Here is a 19874-nt window from a genome sequence, read left to right on the forward strand (position 1 = left end):
TTGTGATGCTAGCAGTTTTGTTTGCTTTGAATTTTGGGCCGCCGTTGCTACGGCTCCCAAACCTTTACGATCGTTTTTCAATTCCAATTTCAATGGTTGTAATATCCCAGTATTATCTTTACCCAAACTTTGTCCATCTTCGTAGCCCATTTTCTTGAGCAATTCATAGCCTTTGTTGCCCTCACCGATTTTTGTTTCCAGGCCTTTTTTCATTTGTTCAGCTGCCAGAGCTTTGGTGGTTTTTACTGTTCCTGTCTTTACGGGTTGTATGGAGGGGTTAGTTCCCAGTTGTGGGACATTTTTCGGGATAGTCATGTCGTTGGGTTTCTTTTCCTCTTTACCCTTGCGTTTATTGATACCATCACGAGCATTTCGATTCAAATTTCTCCAGTGCATAATCCAATTGGTTTTGTCCATATTTCCATTTGTCATTTTCTTTTAGGTAAAAATCTAAAGAAATTGAAAAAAAATCTAATTTTTTCGACTGAATGACTCGCTTGTTTGATAGTTTAGTATGAAAAGCTAACGGTTTTTGTTGTGTTTGCAAACAAGAAAAATTGAGAAACGTTCCACTTGCTAACGAATGGGGGAGAAAACAAAATGGCCGATAATGAACTTTAAGTAGGTTAACGAAATATTTACAAATGAAAAAAAAAACTTTAAACGTTTTCCCAATATCCCAGGCAATCTTGAATAATTGAAACATTATATATTGAAAAATAAAAAAAATAAAATAATTAAATAAATAAAATCAACTGATAGTTAAATATATCGATGGTTTCTCCAATGATATTATCGATCTCTCTCTCTCTCTTCTGCTGCTCGTGTAATATTACGGCGTCAGTTTTGTTGGCCAGCTTTGCATTTTAAATTAAAAACAAATCGTCGTTAGATCATGTTCGTTTCCGAACATTATTAACATTATTAATAAATTAAATGTTAAGAAATTTAAATCAAAAGAAAGGTGCTTTGCAGACATATAACTTCCGTGGACAGACAGGATGACCGATGTTTGAGTCATAAACTTGATGCGAATGGATTCAAAGTGGTAAGTAATTTCTAATTTCACCATCGATATAATATGAAACTTTTTGGTATAAGGTCTCTCTTTGCTCATTTTAAACCCCTTTATAAAGACCTGTTGTCCTATACAGACCAATTGGACTTTATAAAGACCTGTGGTCCCTATACAGACCAATTGGTCTTTATAAAGACCTGTGGTCCCTATACAGACCAATTGGTCTTTATAAAGACCTTTGGTCTCTACACAGACCAATTGGTCTTTATAAAGACCTGTTGTGTGAAATATGATTTAAAATTATACTCATAGGGTGGTGGAAAGTTTGTATTAAAAATATTCTCAAACTAAGTAAAAAATAGTTTGAGAATATTTTCAATACAAATTTTCTGGCACCCTATCAGTATAATTTCAAATAATAGTTCACACTACAATGGGAAATGTGAAAAAGTTCTTAAAGTACAGTTTCTTCCTTGGCACGGGATTAGCTATCCTCTGCCTTGTTCTAATAACACAGTTCTCAGGCTACCGACATGAAACGAAGAAATTCAAGCAAATTTTAATCACCATAATTATTGGGCAATTTTTACGTTTCCTGCTGTGGGACCACGTTGAGGCTGTCATCACCGCACTGTATGAAACAACCTTTAAGAAAAATTACAATAAAACATATCCGCTACCCCAAGAAAATATGGAATGGAAAATGAATCCCTTGGAATATTTAAAATTGCGTTTGAAATCTTCGAAAGCTGATTTCTATTTACCTGAGGAACACAAAAATGAATCTTTGAATCTGGAATATTACCATTTGACAAAGGATTTGTGGTTATTTGGAAGATATTTTTTCGTATTACTTCTCATGATTGTCTATTCCCGCTATTCGATGGCGTATTATAATACCAAGCTAATGAAAACAATCTTCTTGGAGAATCGCCTTGGTGCCATGGGGGTGCAACAAATGCGTACCCTTGAGGATTTATATGAAGTATTGAATGTAACCATGTCCGGTGCCCTTTGCCAGGGCGTGGATTATAGAGGTATACCATTGGCGGAATATGGTTGGATGGATTTTGAAATTGCTAAGCTGTTGGGAGTGGTACGCATTCAACAAATACGCGTAAGGGATAAAACGAATGGCATGCGGGATTTAAAAGTTTACCAAGGCGATTATTTACCCCAATGGAAGCCATTGGATCGAAGTTATTATTATGTGGATAAATTCTGGAGAATTTATTATCCCTGGATGAGGAAAACTTCTAAACATATGGTCAATTGGTTATTTGCCTTGACACATATTGGTTCTTTGTATGGCCCCTATTCGGAAGATAATGCCTATGTCGCCTTTTTGGCAAGAGATTCTACAAATAATGCCAAAATTTTGAAATTTCTGAAGGAGAATTCCTGGTTGGATGATCGCACGTTGATGGTTCTCATTGATTTTACTCTATACAGTGCAGATGGCAACATTTTTAGTTTGATATCCTTAATGGCGGAACAAACACCCTTTGGTGGGGTAATTTGGAACTTCAAGGTGCAATCTGTGGCCTTGTTAACAAATGTGGATCAATTATCTTGCTGGTGGTGTTTGCTGATAATTATTTACACTTTACAATTGATTGAATTTTCAAACGTCCTTTTTTTGAAATGGTGGTGGTGTACGGAAGAGGGAGTTGGCGGATTTTTTCACTCTTCATGGAATTGTGTGGATCTCGTAATAATCTTATTAAACGTTATTATAACCGCATTACTACTCATCCGCGAATTTTTGGTAAAAGCTTTGCTTCTGGCCCTCATATCTTCCCACAAATTGGAACATCTTGATTTCCGCCATGCCAATTTGGTGGATTACATGGCCACCGTGGCAATAGGATTTTTGGTGGCCCTAACCACTTTAAGGCTTTGGAAAATTTTACAATTTGCCAGTGTATTCCGTCTATTCACCAGGACCCTATACTCTGCTGCCGGTAGCTTAATTACCACCCTGTTGGGTATTCACATCTTCCTCTTTGCCATTGGCTTTGCTGCCGAAATTGTGAATGGCAGTCAGGCGGAAGCATTTTCCCGCTATCTCAAAAGTTTAACCTCAATTATGAGTTTTTCATTTGGTTTCAATTCCCATACCCGTCCCGAAGATCTATCGCATGGTGGTAACATATTGGGTTTTATCATATATCTCATCCTGATGTTTGTGGTTGCCATATTTTTAATAAATATGTTTATCACACTCATCTGCGATCATTTGGCTGCCGCCCGAGAGGAGAGAGATAATCAAAAGAGGGAATATCGTTTATCCTATTGGGAATATTTGAAAATGGAATTTAAAAACTATTTGGAGATTTTTCAATATTTCAAGAGGAAAAGAAAGTTCAAAACGTTTAGACAGAATTTCAATGAAAAACTACAGCAACTAGAAGAGACATATGAAACTTCGACGGAAGTCTTGGAGAAGTTGGATGATATCTATGAGGCCGATAGGTTGAAAGCACAACGTATCCGAAATGTGCAAAATATTTTGAAATTACAAATGGATATTTTGAAACGTGTAATTGATGTGAACTATTTGGAATGGGAATCGGATGAAGAGGAGGAAAGGAAATAAATTAATACGTCTATAAAATATAATCAGATCCGTATGAGACTCTTCCTTATAATAGAAATACCTCCGTAAAGACCAGTGGTCTCTATACTGGCCATTTGGCCTCTATAAAGATCTGTGGTCTCTATACAGGTCAAATGGCTTCTATAAAGACCTGTGGTCTCTATACCGGCCAATTGGCCTCTATAAAGTCCTGTGGTTTCTATACCGCCCAATTGGCCTCCATAAAGACCTGTGGTCTCTAAACCGGCCAATTAGCCTCTATAAAGACCTATTGTCTCTATACCGGCCAATTGGCTTATATAAAGACCTGTGATCTCTATACATGTCAAATGGCCTCTATAAAGACCTGTGGTCTCTATGCCGGTCAATTGGCCTCTATAAGAACTGTGGCCTCTGTACCGGCCAATTGGCCTCTATACGGACCAATTGGCCTGTATAAGGACCGGTAAATTGGCTTCCATAAAAACCAGTGTTCTCTATACCGACCAATTGGTCTTTATAGAGATCAATTAACTTCATAGTAGACTTCTTAAGGCATACAAGACCTTGGTCCGAAATTAATAGAGTTTCATTTGCATTCCAAAAAATATTTGAATATATTTTATTTGCTATGTATAAAAATAGTACATATATGTATACATAATATTCATATGGTACATAATACAAAAATATCGATTATTTAATAAATGAACTATGCAGAGAGCGTGGGATAGAGAGGCATGCCTACAATGGAAATAATTTTCGATCGGTGATGTGGATGATGATATTTATAAAACTAACTACTACATACAATTTACATACACACAGATGTACGTACAAAAAAATCGTGAATATTTCACTAACCTAAGAAAAAAATCACTAAAATCAAATTCATTTTCACAGGAAGCCGAGGAACATTTAAACCGGGTACAAGAGCCTAAGGTCATATAAAATGGGCGGACTGAGAATATCTACAATTTTCTGTTGGCGTGCAAAAAAGTTCAGTTTCCTTTCGATTTATTGGCGCCGGGCAGGTGGTGGCAAATATTCTCTATTTTTAGTTGTCGGAGTAGCAATTGCAGCATTTCCAAAGGCAGTTTCTCCAACATTGGCATTAAAGTTGCCACCGCCTCCAGTTGGTCCTCCAACGGCTGTGGGATTGGCAACGCCGCCGCCTCCTCCTCCGCCACCACCGGTGGTGCTGCCGGAACGTAAGACTGAGCCAAAGGGTGAGGGTGTTGCGGGAAATGTTTGTCCACCGGGATTTTGTCCGCCGCTGCCAAAGCGCCCTGTATTGCTGGAACCACCACCGAAACCTCCTGCGCCTTGAACCCCTGCTATGGCTGATGGTTGTACGGCCACACCACCACCTCCACCTCCCGTTACACTTGGCTGTAAACGTTGTGGATTGAAAATGTTACTGGAACCTGTAGCCGTTGGACGTCCTGCATTGGCAGCCAAAATTCCTGTTTGACCCCTTCCTAATTGTTGTTGATTCCCAGAAGGCTGATACCCAGCATTGGTGGGTATCCTTTCGTTGCCATAATCATAGATAAAAGCATTATTGGCATATAGGCTGGGTGCCGAGGCACAGTCGTATTGATTCCACCATACACAAACCAATACCTCCTGACTGAAAATGGTACCATTTGGACACAGGAACGAATAGGTACGATTCAAGGCACAAATGTGAAACACTTGACACTGGGCTTCGATGTCGGAATAATAACCCGGCAATGCTTGCTGGGCACAATCGAAATTTGTTTGCGGCACCTGACTGTAGATGGGATAATCGACACCAGGCACACCCGGGATGGCTGAATAATCTCCATCATAATCATCGCCAAGTCCCGAGGAGCCAGTACCGGAACCTGCACCACCTCCTCCGCTGCCGCCACCACGTCCTGTGGCACTACCACCAAATTGTGCTTGTCCATAAATACTACCGGGACCTGATGCTCCAGGGGCGGTGGGACGTTGTGCCAAATTTGGTCGTTTGGGAATATTTGTGGCGGCACTGCCAAATGCCGTCTGAGCTGTGGGTGTTAGACCACCGATGCCTCGTTGATTTTGTCCTGTTGTACCGAAACCACCAAACGGTCCTGATGGTATTGTGGTGCCGGGTCCAAATGCTGTAGCCGCCGTGGGAAAAGCAGCCGCCGCAGTTGAGGCAGCACCAAAACCACCCGTTAATGGTCGAAGTGGTGATGCAACTGTGGCCGGTACACCACCGGCATTTAAATCATTTCGTCCATATTGATAACCACTTTGAGCCTAGGATGAGATAGGAGTGGAAGGGGGAGAGATTGTGAATAGTGAGTTGATTGATCGGGTTTTTTCCATGAGATTTACTTACCAAGCATAGGGGACTTAGCAGCAAGAGGATACCTGAAATTAAGGTAAATAATTGTGGTTATTAATTAGGGAAAGTTCCAATAGAGAACAGATAGAATGGAATTATGTTCAAGTGGAGACTTTTTTCTATAGAATCGTAAGCTTTTTCTACAAAATATGGGAAAGGCTCCTGGAAGATAGAGTAGAAGAAGGGAAAAAACGTTCCCTTGGAGACTATTTCTATGGAATAGTTGAAGGGCTCCCTTGGAGACTTTTTCTATAGAATATACAGAATAGTTTTGGGCTCTTTGGGAGATTCCCTATATACAATAAAAGTAGGTCTCTAAAGTGTAGGATACCTCAGGAGGAGTATTTAAAAGAGAAATTCTCTGTATGAGAATTCTATGTAATAAGATGAGCTCAGCAGAAGAGCAAACATCTGTAAGGGACTTCTATAGAAGAGGATACCTCTGTATGAGACTTCTATGTAATAAGATGAGCTCAGCAGAAAATTTGTTTACTGTAGGGGACTTCAGAAGGGGTATTTTATAGAAGAACAAACTTCCGTAAGGGACTACTATAGACTTGGATACCTCAGTAGGAGGTATAAAATAGGAGACCTCCGGAAAAAAACTTTTCCGTTAGAGACCTCTATCGAATTGGATATTTCCATAGAATAGGAGACCTCCATAGGAGACTTTTGGAGAATAGGATGAGCTCCATAGAAGACTTCTAAAGAATAGGAGACCTCCGTAGGAGACTTGTATAGAGTAGGAGAACTCCGTAAGACACTTCTATAAAATAGCAGACATTCGTAGGTGACTTCTGCAGACTACTGAGATACTTCAGAAGAGGGGCAAACATTCGTACAGACATCTGTATAATAGGAAACCTCCGTAGGAGACTTCTATAGAATAGGAGACCTTTGTAGAAGACTTCTGCAGAATATGTGACCACCGTTGGAGACTTCTGTAGAATAGGAGACCACCATTGGGGACTTCTATAGAATAGGAGACTTCTGTATAGTGGGAGACTTCAGAAGGGTTATTATATGGAAACCTCCGTAGGAGGCAAGAATGGGAGACCTTGTAGAGACTTCTATAGAATGGGAGACCTCCGTAGGAGACTTCTATGGAAGAGGAGACCTCCTTTGGAGACTTCTATCTCCTTTGGAGACTTCTGTAGAATAGGAGACCTCCGTAGGAGACTTCTATAGAATAGGAGACCTCCGTAGGAGACTTCAATAGAATAGGAGATCTCCGTTGGAGACTTCTATAGAATAGGAGACTTTCGTTGGAGGCTTCTATAGAATATGAGACTTCCGCTGTATACTTCTATAGAATAGGAGACCTCCGTTGGAGACTTCTATAGAATCGGAGACCTCCGTATGAGATTTCTATAGATTAGGAGATCTCAGTAGGAGACTTGTATGGAGGAGCTCCGTGGAATACTTCTATGGTGTTAAAGGCCTCCGGAATAGTTTTCCCTATAATAGGAATATAGAATGGGAGGCCTTCGTTTGAGACATTTATAAGAAGAGACCTTCATAAGACACTTGTGTAGAACAGGAGACCTTTGGCGTAGTAGTAATATGAACAAGTTCTTGATATTTTTTATAGAGAAACAACCGTCATCGCACCTTTTACACGCCCTGAAAATTTCGGAAAATTAATTCCCCTGCCCCTTTCAGCACATTGTAACCTTTTATTACTTATTCCTCCCGCTGCCAATTTCTTATGTGTTACCGTATAATTTGCACACCACTGTTTTGTTGACCCACAGAGCTGATTTTAAGGCCAAGTACACATGTCTCCGGTCAACGATAAGAATCTTTGAACAGAATGAAAAAAAGAAGCAGAACGAAGAATAACTGAGTTTTTTTTTTGCTTCCAAATTTATCATCTAAATGAAGTTATTTTCAATACGGTGGCGGTAGTTTTTTCTGTTCTCTCCAAAGCAGCAGTGGCCAAGTGGAGCCACCGAAACAATAACAATTTAATATAACCGTTAAAAAGCCCGCCAAGAAAACAAAAGGAAATATATTGAGATGATGGCTCTCGTCGATGGTGGTCAAGCGTACTAAAAAGCACATATGGAAATGGGAACACACACATACACTCGCACACATTTTTGTAAGGCCCATAACTCATAGGCCTCTTCTGTGGGTCTATTTGAGTTTTCGAAAATAAACACAGCCTTGAGAAAGAGTTAAGGTTTTTTTTTCGTATAAGAAAATTTGAAATACTTACCTTTTAACAGAAATATTGAAATATTAAAATCCATCAAAAGATTTATATTAAGAAAAATATTTAATTTTTTATATAAAAAATATATTTTTTTAATATTATTTTCACTTTATTTCAATTTTTTAATTTAATTTCAATTTTATATTCTTCTTTTTTTCCGTTACAGTTAGTTAAAACGAAAAATTCAAATTCTCGCCAAGAACGTTTTACTTTGCAACACCACCCAATCAAGACTGTAAGCTGTTCGCCTAAAGTTCTAACATTTTATACTTGGACTTGAATGGTTTGTTGTTCGCGCCTCGGAAAAAAGCTTCTTCCAATGCTCGATGGTGTTTAAAAAATCATAACAAAACTGCATAGAATTTACACTCCCAACTACAGCAGCAAGAACAGCAGCAACAACAACAACAATAGCCGATGAGATGATGTTCTCTGCATTTGCATTCCGATTTTATGTTTATTTGTTCGGTAATGTCTCCCTTTGGAGCAGTTCCAAATAACGTCGGCAGCAGCAGTAGCAACAGCGTCCGCATCAAAAGCATCTTGTCGAAATTTACGATATGTGATGGTTTATCATTCTTCGTTACGCTACCTTTGGATGGTGGTGGTAATATGACGGATTAGAAGGTAAGTGTATGAAGTTTAAATTAAATGACGTCAAAATAATATCAGATTCGAAATTTATATTTCATTCTCGAGAATAAATCTCCCAGGGAGCCCTATATCTTTTCTATAGAAGAAGTCTCCAAAACGAGTCCCCATCTATTCTAGAGAAGAAGTCTCCAAAGGTAGTAGAGAAGAAGTCTCCCTGGGAGCCCTACATCTTTTCTATAGAAGAAGTCTCCAAAAGGAGTCCCTATTTATTCTATAGAAAAAGTCTCCAAAGATAGTCTCCATCTATTCTATAAAATATTTTTCCATTTATTCAATGGAAGAAGCCTCCAAATATAGAATAGGAGATCTCCGTAGGAGACTTCTATAGAATAGGAGACCTCCGTAGGAGACTTCTATAGAATAGGAGACCTCCGTAGGAGACTTCTATAGAATAGGAGACCTCTGTTGGAGACTTCTATAGAATAGGAGGCCACCGTAGGATACTTCAATATAATAGGAGATTTCCGATGGAGATTCTATAGAATAGGAGACCACCGTTGAAGACTTCTAAAGAATAGGAGACCTCCGATGGAGACTTCTATAGAATAGGAGACCTCCGTCGGAGACTTCCATGGAATAGGAGACTTCTATAGAATAGGAGACCTCCGTAGGAGACTTCTGTAGAATAGGAGACCTCCGTAGGAGACTTCTATAGAATAGGAGACCTCCGTCGGAGACTTCCATGGAATAGGAGACTTCTATAGAATAGGAGACCTCCGTAGGAGACTTCTATAGAATAGGAGACCTCCGTAGGAGACTTCTATAGAATAGGAGACCTTCGTCGAAGACTTCTATAGAATAGGAGACCTCCGTAGGAGACTTCTGTAGAATTGGAGACCTTGGTAAGATACTTCTATAGGTTAGTAGGAGCTCCGTAGTATACTTCTATGGTGTTAAATGCCTCCGGAATAGTCTTTTATGGAACATGAATATAAAATAGAAGACCATCCTATGATACTTTTATTACAACTGTGATACTTTTATTACCTTGACTGAAAGGTTGTCTTCTGCTTATAGGAGATCTTTACAAGACTTTCAGGAGCCCTTAAGCGGGATCTTGTGTTTATAGAACCCTTATGGGGTATTCTAATTTCATGTCCTCTGTCTACATAATTCTTCAGAAACCCTCAGCAAGGTGTTTGGAAGAAGTTCAGGTGGTATTCTGGTATTTCTTTTAACTATACAAATCCTTTAGGAGCTCTTTTGTCCATAGAATACCTTCAACAGGTCTGCTGGGTTTCTTCTTCTGTCTAAAGGAGTCATACAGCAGGTCTTCTACCTATATAATCCCTTAAGGAGGTATTCTGAGTTTATGAGACTCTTTAGGCCCTCTGTCTGTAGAAATCTTTAAATATCCTCCTGTATATAGGCGACTTTTAGGAGGTCTTCTGTCTATACAAGACCTTAAAGGGGTCTTCTGCATATAAAACACTCTCTTTAGGTCCTGTATCTATAGACGATCAAGAAGACTTTCCAGAAGTTTTTAGGAAGAAGTTTAGGCCGTATTTTGTCTGTAGCATGCCCTCAAGAGGCATTCTGGCTGTCATATCTTTAGGGAAGACTTTCAGGTGGTATTGTGTCCATATAAACAAGAGATACTGGAGGTCTTCTGTCTGTAGCAATGCTTCAAAAGGTCCGCTGTCTATAGAAGACTTTTAGGGGATCTTCAGTTTATAGAAGATCTTCAGGTGGTCTTCTGAATATAGAATACCTTTGACCTTTGGGATGTCCTCTCTCTATAGGAAACTATCAGATGGTCTTCAGTCTATAGGAGACCTTCAAGAGGCCTTCTGTTCAAAGGGGAGGTCGTCTGCCTCCTTTAAGAGGGATCTTCCTGGTTCTCTTCTGCCTGTAAAAAAAAAACATTCAGGATTTAAAATCATATACAGGCCTCTCCGGAGAACTTATATCTTTAGGAGACCTTAAGGGGTTCTATTGTCTACAGACAACCTTCAGGAGGTCTTTTGTTAATAGCAAATATTCCGGAGGTCCATTGTCTAGAGTAGTTCTTTGACTATAGGGGACCTTCAAAATGTCCTATGTTTAAGAAAGGTCTTTTAGGTTGTCTATAATCAACCTTAAGGAAATCTGGTCTTCTAACTATAGGAGGCTTTCAGGAGGTATTTTCTATGAAATTTAGGAGTTCTTCTTACCAATAGCCCTCGTCAGATTACAGTTTATATATAGAATACCTTTAACAGGTCTAACTTCTTTAGAAGGCATGCCTGAGATCTTCAGGTGTACTGTTATAATTGAGTCATCTCAACCTCGACCCTAGGTATTTTTTTTTTTCTTTTTTAAATTAATGACAACATTATCATCATCAGCGTCGTCGATCCCGCAGTACTCAACAGCATCTCCATCACCAATATGGTTAAGCTGCATACCTAGCCCAGTCGTATGAGGTTTGGTGTTGCTGTGTTGTAGGCCATATCGCTGACCGTTGGGGATTTTTAAGTGTTTGAAGGTGGCGGTTGGATGGGTGGGTGGTTTGTTTGTTCGTTGCCTCGTTTGGTTGTTTGTGGTGGCAGCGACACATGGTTTATTTTTACTGCCACTGTGGAATCCGAAATGCTAATTCAAACACACTGTAGGTTTTGTGTATGGAGATTTATTACCCGGGATTATCCATTGTTGTTTTTTCCAATTGGTTTCACTGGCCTGGCGCTCAGCTATGATGATTTTGATATTCATTGAATGGTTGGTTAACTCAACAGCAACAACACCCAAATAGAAAATGGCATCCGATTTTTTTGGGGAGGAGCAAGAAGGGCGTTTGGGAATTATCCACAATGGTATGTAAATATGTGACATGTAGGTATGTATGTATGTAAATGACTCCCAGTTAATTTTAAGGTCAGATGATATCCTTCATTGGTAGTTGCAAAGATCGTAATTGAGATCTCAAACCACCAACAACCTTCAATATTTTGGCTGGCTGACTGGCTTGTTAACCCATTTCGATAAGTTCCGTTGGGTGAAATAAATCAAAGCCACTGAGTTTGCTGATTGAGGTTAGGTTTGCTGTTCACACTTCGCATCACATTTGTCGTTCTATTGTCATTGTCGTCATTATTTTTATGGGGATTTGTTTTATTCATGTCCATAAATCTGCTGTTTTTCTCAAACAGTGATGGATCATTATTCGGATGTCGGATTGATTTGTTAACAAATTTTTATGGATGATTTTTTAGTTGTTGCTGTTGTTGTTGTTATTGTTATATGTTTATTGATTTCAAATTCAAATGCAGAAACCTTGAATGAAAATTTGTTTAATTAAAATAATCATTGAATGGAATGTTCGATGTGATAGAATTCTCAGGAGAGAAGATGTGCTATTTTATAGTTCTTCCATAGAATAATGACCTTCTGAAGGTATTCTAGAAATAGAAAATCTATTATATGGTTACGTTAGATGGAGGGTGGATGGAGGTAAGATGATAAACTGGAGGTCTTTTCTATAAAGGATACATTCAGGAGATCCTATAGAATATTTATAGAATACATTCAGGATGTAGTTAGAAAAAGTTCTGAATGTAAAATCTTATGAAGATTTCTACGGAGTACTTCTATCTATAGAAGTACCTCAAGGGGGCCACAGTCTACAGACAAACATCAGGGGGTCCTTTTTTAATACCAAATCTTCGGGAGGTCCTTTGTCCATAGAAGACCTTCAGGAGGTCCTGTATTTAATATTCTCAGGAGAGAAGATGAACCATTTTATAGCTCTTCAATAGAATAATGATCTTCTGAAGGTATTCTAGAAATGGAAAATCTATTTTACGGATAGGTGGAGGGTGGATGGAGGTAAGATGATAAACGAAACTTTTAATAAATCTTCGAAAATCGTTGAAGGTCTCTCAGAAGCACTTCTATCAGCAGAAGACCTTAAGGAGGTCTTTTCTATAAAGGATACCTTCAGGAGGTCCTATAGAATATTTATAGAAGACATTAAGGATGCAGTTATAGAAAAAATTCTGAAGGTAAAATTTTATGAAGGTTTCTACGGAGCCCTTCTACATGTAGAAGACCTCAATGGGGTCCTATATTAATACCAAATCTTCGGGAGATCCTTTGTCCACAGAAGACCTCTATTTAATATTCTCAGGAGAGAAGATGAACCATTTTATAGCTCTTCAATAGAATAATGATCTTTTGAAGGCATTCTAGAATCGGAAAATCTATTAGATGGAGAAAGTATGGAGTTCAAATGAGCAACTGAACCTAAGAATTACCCTAACCAAAAAAATCTTATGAAGGTCTTTCAGGAGCACTTCTATCTGTAGAAGACATTCAGGAGGTCCTATAGAATATCAATAGAACACCGTTAGGAGACCGTTATAGAAGAAGTTCAGGAGGTAACGTTTTATGAAGGCCTCTCCGGAACACTTCTAACTGTAGAAGACCTGTTTACAGGCTATTTTTAAAAGGTATTTTGTTAATAGTAAATCTTCAGGAGATCCAGGAGATCTACAGACAACCTTCAAGTGGTCTTTTGTTAATAGCAGATCTTAAAAAGGTCCATTGTCTATAGAAAATCTGCAGGAGGTAATTTGTCTATGGCAGACATTCAGAAACTCCTCTGTTTATTGAAGAAGGCTTTCAGGATGTAGTTTTAAAACAAGTTATAAGACAGAATAAGTTCAGGCGGTCTTCTATCTATAGAAGGAGATCATCGGCACGTATATTGCCGATAGAAATTCATCAGGAGGCCTCTATCTATAGAATAAACAAAGCACCTCTGTTGCATCAATAGCCTTATGAAGACTTCTCAGTAACACTTCTATCCGCAATATACGTTAAGGGGGTCTTCTGTCTACAGAAAACCTGCAGGAGGTATTTATAGGTCCTCTGCCTTCATCAGGTCCTCTGCCTATAGAAGATTTTTAGAATATCTTCAGGAGGTAATTTTAGAAGATGTTCTCTGGAGAGAGAATTCTTCAGCCTTGGAATATCTTCTATTTGAAAAAGTCCTATAGAAACTTTTGAGCATATCTACTCTCTAAGTTATTTAGACATCCTGGAGATATTATATCCAGTACTTCTTCTGTCTACAAGTGACCATCAAAAAGTTGTCTATAACCTGCAGGAAGTTCGTGGAAGATTCTAAAAAGGATTTCTGAAGACTCTCGTAATATCTCAGGCCTTAAAGAGTTATAATGTCCCTCCAGAGGCCGTCTGTCTATAGCAAAACCTTCCTGGTTTCTTCTGTCTATAGAAGACTCTATGTATTAGGTCTTCTGTCTATTGAAGACGCCCTGAAGATCTTATAGCTATAAGTTTTCTGTCTAGAAATGATCCTCAAGAAGTTTTCGATCTAGAAATGATCCTCAAGAAGTCTTCGATCTATAAATGAATGTTTTTTTATGGAAGATTCTCAGAAGTATTTCTTGCTAAAATATACTACCGGAAGATCATCTGTGTATAGACCACCCTAGGGTGTATTCTATTTGTAAAAGTCCCTCTTGTCTAGAGAAAACATTTAAGATATTCGATGAAAGATCTTTAGTACGTTTATGTATATAGAAGACCCTCAGGATATCTTCTGTCTACACAAGACCCTATGGTGGGCTTCTCTCTTCAGAATATTTTCTAAAGCCTGCCCTCAGTAAAAGGTTTGTTGGATATATTCAGCCTTTAAAAGACCTTTTCTCTCTTAAGTCTGTAGAAGATCTGCGCACTCAGAATAGATCTCCAAATCTTTAGTATACAGAATTGATTTTCTGTATTTTTCCGATTTTCTTCGAAGAATCTCTGTATACAGAACATCCCCGAAGTGGTAACCTTCCTAAAAAAGGCCTTAATGAGTTATTATGTCCATGGAATAGACTCAAGAGACCTTCCGTCTGTGGCAAACAGTCAGGACGTATTCTGCATTTACATTTATTGAATATCTTTTGGCTTTTAAACGCCATCAAACACCGTCTTCAGTCGGCAGGAGTTTTCACAAGGACTTAATAAATTATTCTGCCCATAGGAGAACGTTAGGATTTATTCTTTCTCTAGAACAACCCAGAGGGATTTCTTTAATGGAAGGTGTTCTGAGGTTTTCGGGCTGTATATGAACCTCAGAATTTCTGTATATTGAAAACTATAAAAAATATACTCAAGGTCTTTTCTCCGTAAAAGAACTCGAACGATTTTCCGACTATAAAATAACTTTAAGAAGTTTTCTGTCTATAAAATATCCTCAACAGATCATAAAATCCGTCAGAATGTCTTTTGCCTTTAGAAGACTCTTGAGAGACCTTATGTCCAAAGAAGTGCTTCGGGTGGTCTTGTCTCTATAGAAGATCTCAAATTGACCGTCTGCCGATTGTATAACTTCAGGAGATCTTTGTCAGTTGAAGATCGCCAGAATGTTTTTTGCTTATCAAAATTTCTGTCGGAGACCTACAAGAGACGCTCTTTTAGATGGTCTTCTGAGAAGGAAACTTTCAGAAGTCTGTCAGGTCAAATTATGTTAATAAAAGACCTTCAGTAAGCCTTCTGTCGATAGAAGATCCCGAACGATTTTCCGACTATAAAATACCTTTAAGAAGCTTTCTGCCTATAAAAGATCCTCAACAGATCATAAAATCCATCAGAATGTCTTTTGCCTTTAGAAGACTCTTGAGAGACCTTATGTCCAAAGAAGTCCTTCGGGTGGTCTTGTCTCTATAGAAGACCTCAAATTGACCGTCTGGCGATTGTATAACTTCAGGAGATCTTTAATTATAGAAGAACTTTAGGAAATTGTCAGTTGAAGGTCGCTAGAAGGTTCTTTGCTTATCTGTCGGAGACCTTCAAGAGACCCTCTGTTAGATGGTCCTTAAAAAGGAGACCTTATGTCCATAAAAGACCTTCAGTAAGCCTTCTGTCGATAAAAGATTTGCAAAAGATTTTGTTAAAAATTCTTTACGAGTCCTTCAGATAATGAAATCCCTTAGAAGGGTATTTGCCTTCAAAACCACTCAGGAGACCTTGTGACCATAGAATACCTCCAATTGACTGTATGGCGATTGTATAACCTCTGGAGATCTTTGCAGAAATAAGATTCTCAGGAGGCCTTGTGTCTATAAAAGACCTTCAATTGACCGTCTGCTGATCGCATAACCTCAGGAAATTTTTGACTCTCTATAGATTGTCAATTGAAGATAGCCAGAAAAATTTCATGAGATCCTCTTTCTATAGAAAACCTTTCGAATGTCTTCTGACTATAAAATGTCTATAAAAATCCTCAAATAAGTCTTAGAGGACAATTTGTGTAAATAATGCTTTCAATAGACCTTTTGTCAGTAGAAGGTTTTAAGGAGATAATGTTTCATAAAACACATTCAGTGGATGTGGAAGACTTTCGTGAGTCCTTCTGTCCATAGAAGACATTCAGCAGACGTTCTATGTACAGAAGACCCTCAAGGAAACACCCTGTTTATAGACAGCATTTAAAAGGCCTTTGAAATATCCTCAGGAAAGATTTTTTTCTATAGCAGACCTTCAAAATTCCTTTGATATAATATCTCCATTAGGAGATTTGGTGATGCTAGAACTTCAGGATACATTCTTTCTATAAAACACCTCCAGGAGTTCTTTGGTCCTTCAGGAGGTCTATAATACCTTCAGGAGAATTGTGTCTAGGCAGTATGCATATACACCCATTTCTTCCTAAACAATTTTTTTATTCCATTCATTAGAAATCCATGATTATAGCTGGCCTTATTTTCCAAGAACTTTTTCCAGAGAGGACCTGAAGGACCTTATTGAGATACTTATAGGAGGTATTTTGTCTATACCTATAATACCATCCAAAAAGTATTCGGCAACTGATTGGTAGACCTTCTGTTTAAAGAAGATCCTCATAAAATATTTTGGTTTTAGAATAAATGTAGATCTTGTGTCTAAAAGAGACCTTAAACAGGTCTTCTAAGAATACTTCAAGAGATCTTCTGGGTATATGCGGTATTTAGGAGATATTATGACAGAATTTTCTTGATATCCTAGATGTGTCCCCCTTTTCAAAATAAAATACTCAACATTCTTTATTTAATTTTTATTATTTATATTTTTATTTATTTATTTAAATATTAATATACAAAAAATATATATAGTTTATATATAAAATAAAAAAATATGTGGCAAAAGAGAAGGAGGATAGCTATAGTAAACAAGTATTTGAAGACAAAAATAATAATAAATATAAATATTTACACAAAAAATATAAAACAATAAAAAAAGAGAATAATTTTGGCAAAGCAATGCAAGCAGGGATCAGTAGTTAGGAAATTGGAAACAAGTTGTGGGTTAACTATAGGAATCATATCCGACAACCCTTCTTATCTTGTAAAACAATAGAAATTGATATAATATGAGTATTTTAGTATTATTGTTGTAGTTTCTTTTCTTTTTTTGTTTTATTTTTTTTTTCATTAACTAATACTTATTTGTGACAATATTATCATTATCATCATCATAATTTTTTTTTATAACATTTTGTGTGTGTTTTTGTTTCTCGTTCAACTTCGGTGACAAATATTTACAAGTTACGGCAGTGTGATACTTAAAAAATAATTTCATTTTTTTTGTTATTGGTTTTTTTCTTTTAAATATTCTATATATATATAAAAAAACATTATTTTAATAATTAAGTCTAAACAAAGTTTGAAACAGTTTCAAGGATAAAAAATAGAATAAGGAGTTCAAATTTGTGTCAGAATAAAGGGGTAGTAATAAGTCAAAACATTACACATAAATTTGTCTGTTTTAAGTGATGCTTAAAGTCATTCCGATAAAACAGCTGATTCTCTCCTCAACTGTCAAAATGTGAACGTTACTGTACAATATGTATGATAAACCACTGAACAAACCAAGAACTCTCAAAAATAATATTCTATTTTGAATTAATCACAAACAAAATTGTTTAAAGTATGATCGATTTGTTAAATGTGCAGGGTCTATTAATAGGGTTATCCAGGAAGATCAGCTGTTTCTCAAGTGTGATGTCAAAAGCCATTATTGTGAATTGACTTTACACTACGATAACGTAAATAACATTCTTCATATTAAACTTGAAGAAAAACAGCTGTTTCTCTGGTTGTCAACCAGCCAGATCAGCTGATCCTTTCAACTGTCTCTGTTTCTTTGCTGTCAAATACATTATTGTGAATTGACATCACAAAAGATATTCTGTCTATTAAAGGTCTGCATGAGGTCCTCGGTCCTTGTCCTTAAAATACCATCCAAAGATCTATTTCCTATATAAATGGCTTCAGAAGGCCATTTTTCCTGAAGTGGCACATTTGGTGTGACATAAAAATTTGCTAAAACACTTTTAGACTTGGTTTCATATTTTCGGTTAGATACCGTCAAGAGATATTCTGTCTATAGAAGATCATCTGAGCGTCGTCTGCATATAAAATACACTCAAAAGATCTACTTTCTATATAAAACCCTTCAGCAGGTCCTTTTTCCAGAAGTGACCAATTTGATGTGACATTTTCCCATTCGCTCTAATCAAATCCTCGAAGACAACTTCATTGACGTTGGGTGCCATTGGACCTGAATTTTCTCTTTATCTGTGAATACCTAGGAATATGAAGTAGACTATTTTGGGTCCTTTAATTTACCTCTTATTTCCCGTGTTCGATTTATTGAAGTTGGCATCGACTTTGGGCGCCAATGGATAAAATCTTTCGCTGGCTAATGTAGGGGTGGTATCTGAAGGTTTATTTTTAGTTACATAGGAAGTGTCCAAACTTTTGACAATTTCTTTCCTCAAGCGGTTCGATTATTTATCCCATTGCCAATTCATTGGGCTAATGAATGGGAAGATGTATGGATGAGAGATTTTATTACAAGGAACAAGATGAAAGAACAAACTGAACCTCGGTCGTGTTCCCGTGTTCGATTTATTGAAGTTGGCAATGTCATCGACTTTGGGCGCCAATGGATAAAATCTTTCGCTGGCTAATGTAGGGGTGGTATCTGAAGGTTTATTTTTAGTTACATAGGAAGTGTCCAAACTTTTGACAATTTCATTCCTCAAGCGGTTCGATTATTTGTCCCCTTGCCAATTCATTGGGCTAATGAACGGGAAGATGTATTGAAATCGGTCGTTGGTACCACCTGTAGCTTCTTCTTGAACCACATTTGGAATTTTTCTGATCGTTATCGTGGATAGCGCCAGATCTGGGAATAAGGGTTATTAGCAGAGGAAATTTTCTCACGGTTTCCTTCTCTATACTTTCGGGTCACTGTGGATAGAAGAGAGAGCGTCACTTGACAGTTTTTCAGTTTTCTGATCCCTATTCTATACACCGACCAGGGAGTAAGATGTTTCATACTAATTTCACTTATGACCCATGGGTGTATTTAAGTAGAATGGTTGCGATGGCCCTTACTTTGGGGTCAATAGAGCTATTCTGCCTAAGGTCAAAATGACAGTGATAACTGTGATTTTTTACGTTGGGCGCCAATTAATGGAACTTCCTAAATGAGGTTCATCTCACGGTTACCCTTCTCTATACTTTCTGGTCACCGATGATGCGAAGAAAGAGCGTCACTTTATCCTTGACATTTTTTTTAGTTTTTTTGATCCCTATCATATCCACCGACCAGGGTGTAAGATTTTTCATGTCCATTTTATTTATGACTCATGGGTGTATTTAAGTAAAATCGATGCGATATCATTTAGGTTGGGCGCCAATTGTGCTGTTCTGCTTAAGGTCAAAATGACAGTGATATCTTGGGGGGTTTTCACGTTGGGCGCTTATTGTTTTTTTTTTTGGGTAAAGCCAAGGAATTGGAAATACCAATTTTTTCATGGTTACCTTGTTCTCTATACTTTCTGGTCACCGATGACACGAAGAAAGAGCGTCACTTTATTCTTGACATTTTTTTAGTTTTCTGGTCCCTATCACATCCACCGACTAGGATGTAAGATTTTTCATGCTTATGATTCGTGTGTGTCTCTAAGTAAAATCGATGCGATATTATTTACGTTGGGCGCCAATGAAGTTGTTCTACTTATTTTGAAAAGTTCAGTGAAATCTGAGAGGTTTTTTGTTGG

At 37.7% G+C, this 19874-nt stretch overlaps 2 protein-coding genes across 2 annotated transcripts; one reads left to right on the top strand and one right to left on the bottom strand.

The window, feature by feature from the left end:
• Positions 1 to 1451: 1451 nt before the first annotated feature.
• LOC133334039 (polycystin-2) lies at positions 1452 to 3617 on the top strand. Its single transcript, XM_061542338.1, has 2 exons — positions 1452 to 3338; positions 3423 to 3617. Exons 1-2 carry the CDS (start codon positions 1452 to 1454, stop codon positions 3615 to 3617), a joined length of 2082 nt encoding a protein of 693 aa, XP_061398322.1.
• A 996-nt stretch (positions 3618 to 4613) lies between these two features.
• Positions 4614 to 11462, bottom strand: LOC133334040 (spidroin-2). The gene is made up of 4 exons (XM_061542339.1): positions 11449 to 11462; positions 11218 to 11387; positions 5953 to 5984; positions 4614 to 5870 (listed from the first exon to the last, which is right to left on the bottom strand). The coding sequence occupies exons 1-4, from the start codon at positions 11460 to 11462 to the stop codon at positions 4614 to 4616; spliced, it is 1473 nt and encodes a 490-aa protein (XP_061398323.1).
• Positions 11463 to 19874: the final 8412 nt, after the last annotated feature.

The sequence above is a fragment of the Musca vetustissima genome, unplaced genomic scaffold (assembly GCF_032173495.1).
Source record: "Musca vetustissima isolate MV318-11 ecotype Yass unplaced genomic scaffold, APGP_CSIRO_Mvet_v1 utg73297, whole genome shotgun sequence".
Classification (NCBI taxonomy): Eukaryota; Metazoa; Arthropoda; class Insecta; order Diptera; family Muscidae; genus Musca; species Musca vetustissima.

Excerpts from the sequence above, each read along its gene's own strand:
- LOC133334039 (XM_061542338.1), top strand. The coding sequence starts at position 1,452 with ATGGGAAATGTGAAAAAGTTCTTAAAGTACAGTTTCTTCCTTGGCACG. Across the intron at positions 3,339-3,422 it reads AATATTTGAAAATGGAATTT|CAACTAGAAGAGACATATGA; the intron begins AAAAACTATTTG and ends GAAAAACTACAG.
- LOC133334040 (XM_061542339.1), bottom strand. Across the intron at positions 5,985-11,217 it reads ACCTCATACGACTGGGCTAG|GTATCCTCTTGCTGCTAAGT; the intron begins GTATGCAGCTTA and ends CCTTAATTTCAG. Across the intron at positions 5,871-5,952 it reads TGCTAAGTCCCCTATGCTTG|GCTCAAAGTGGTTATCAATA; the intron begins GTAAGTAAATCT and ends ATCTCATCCTAG.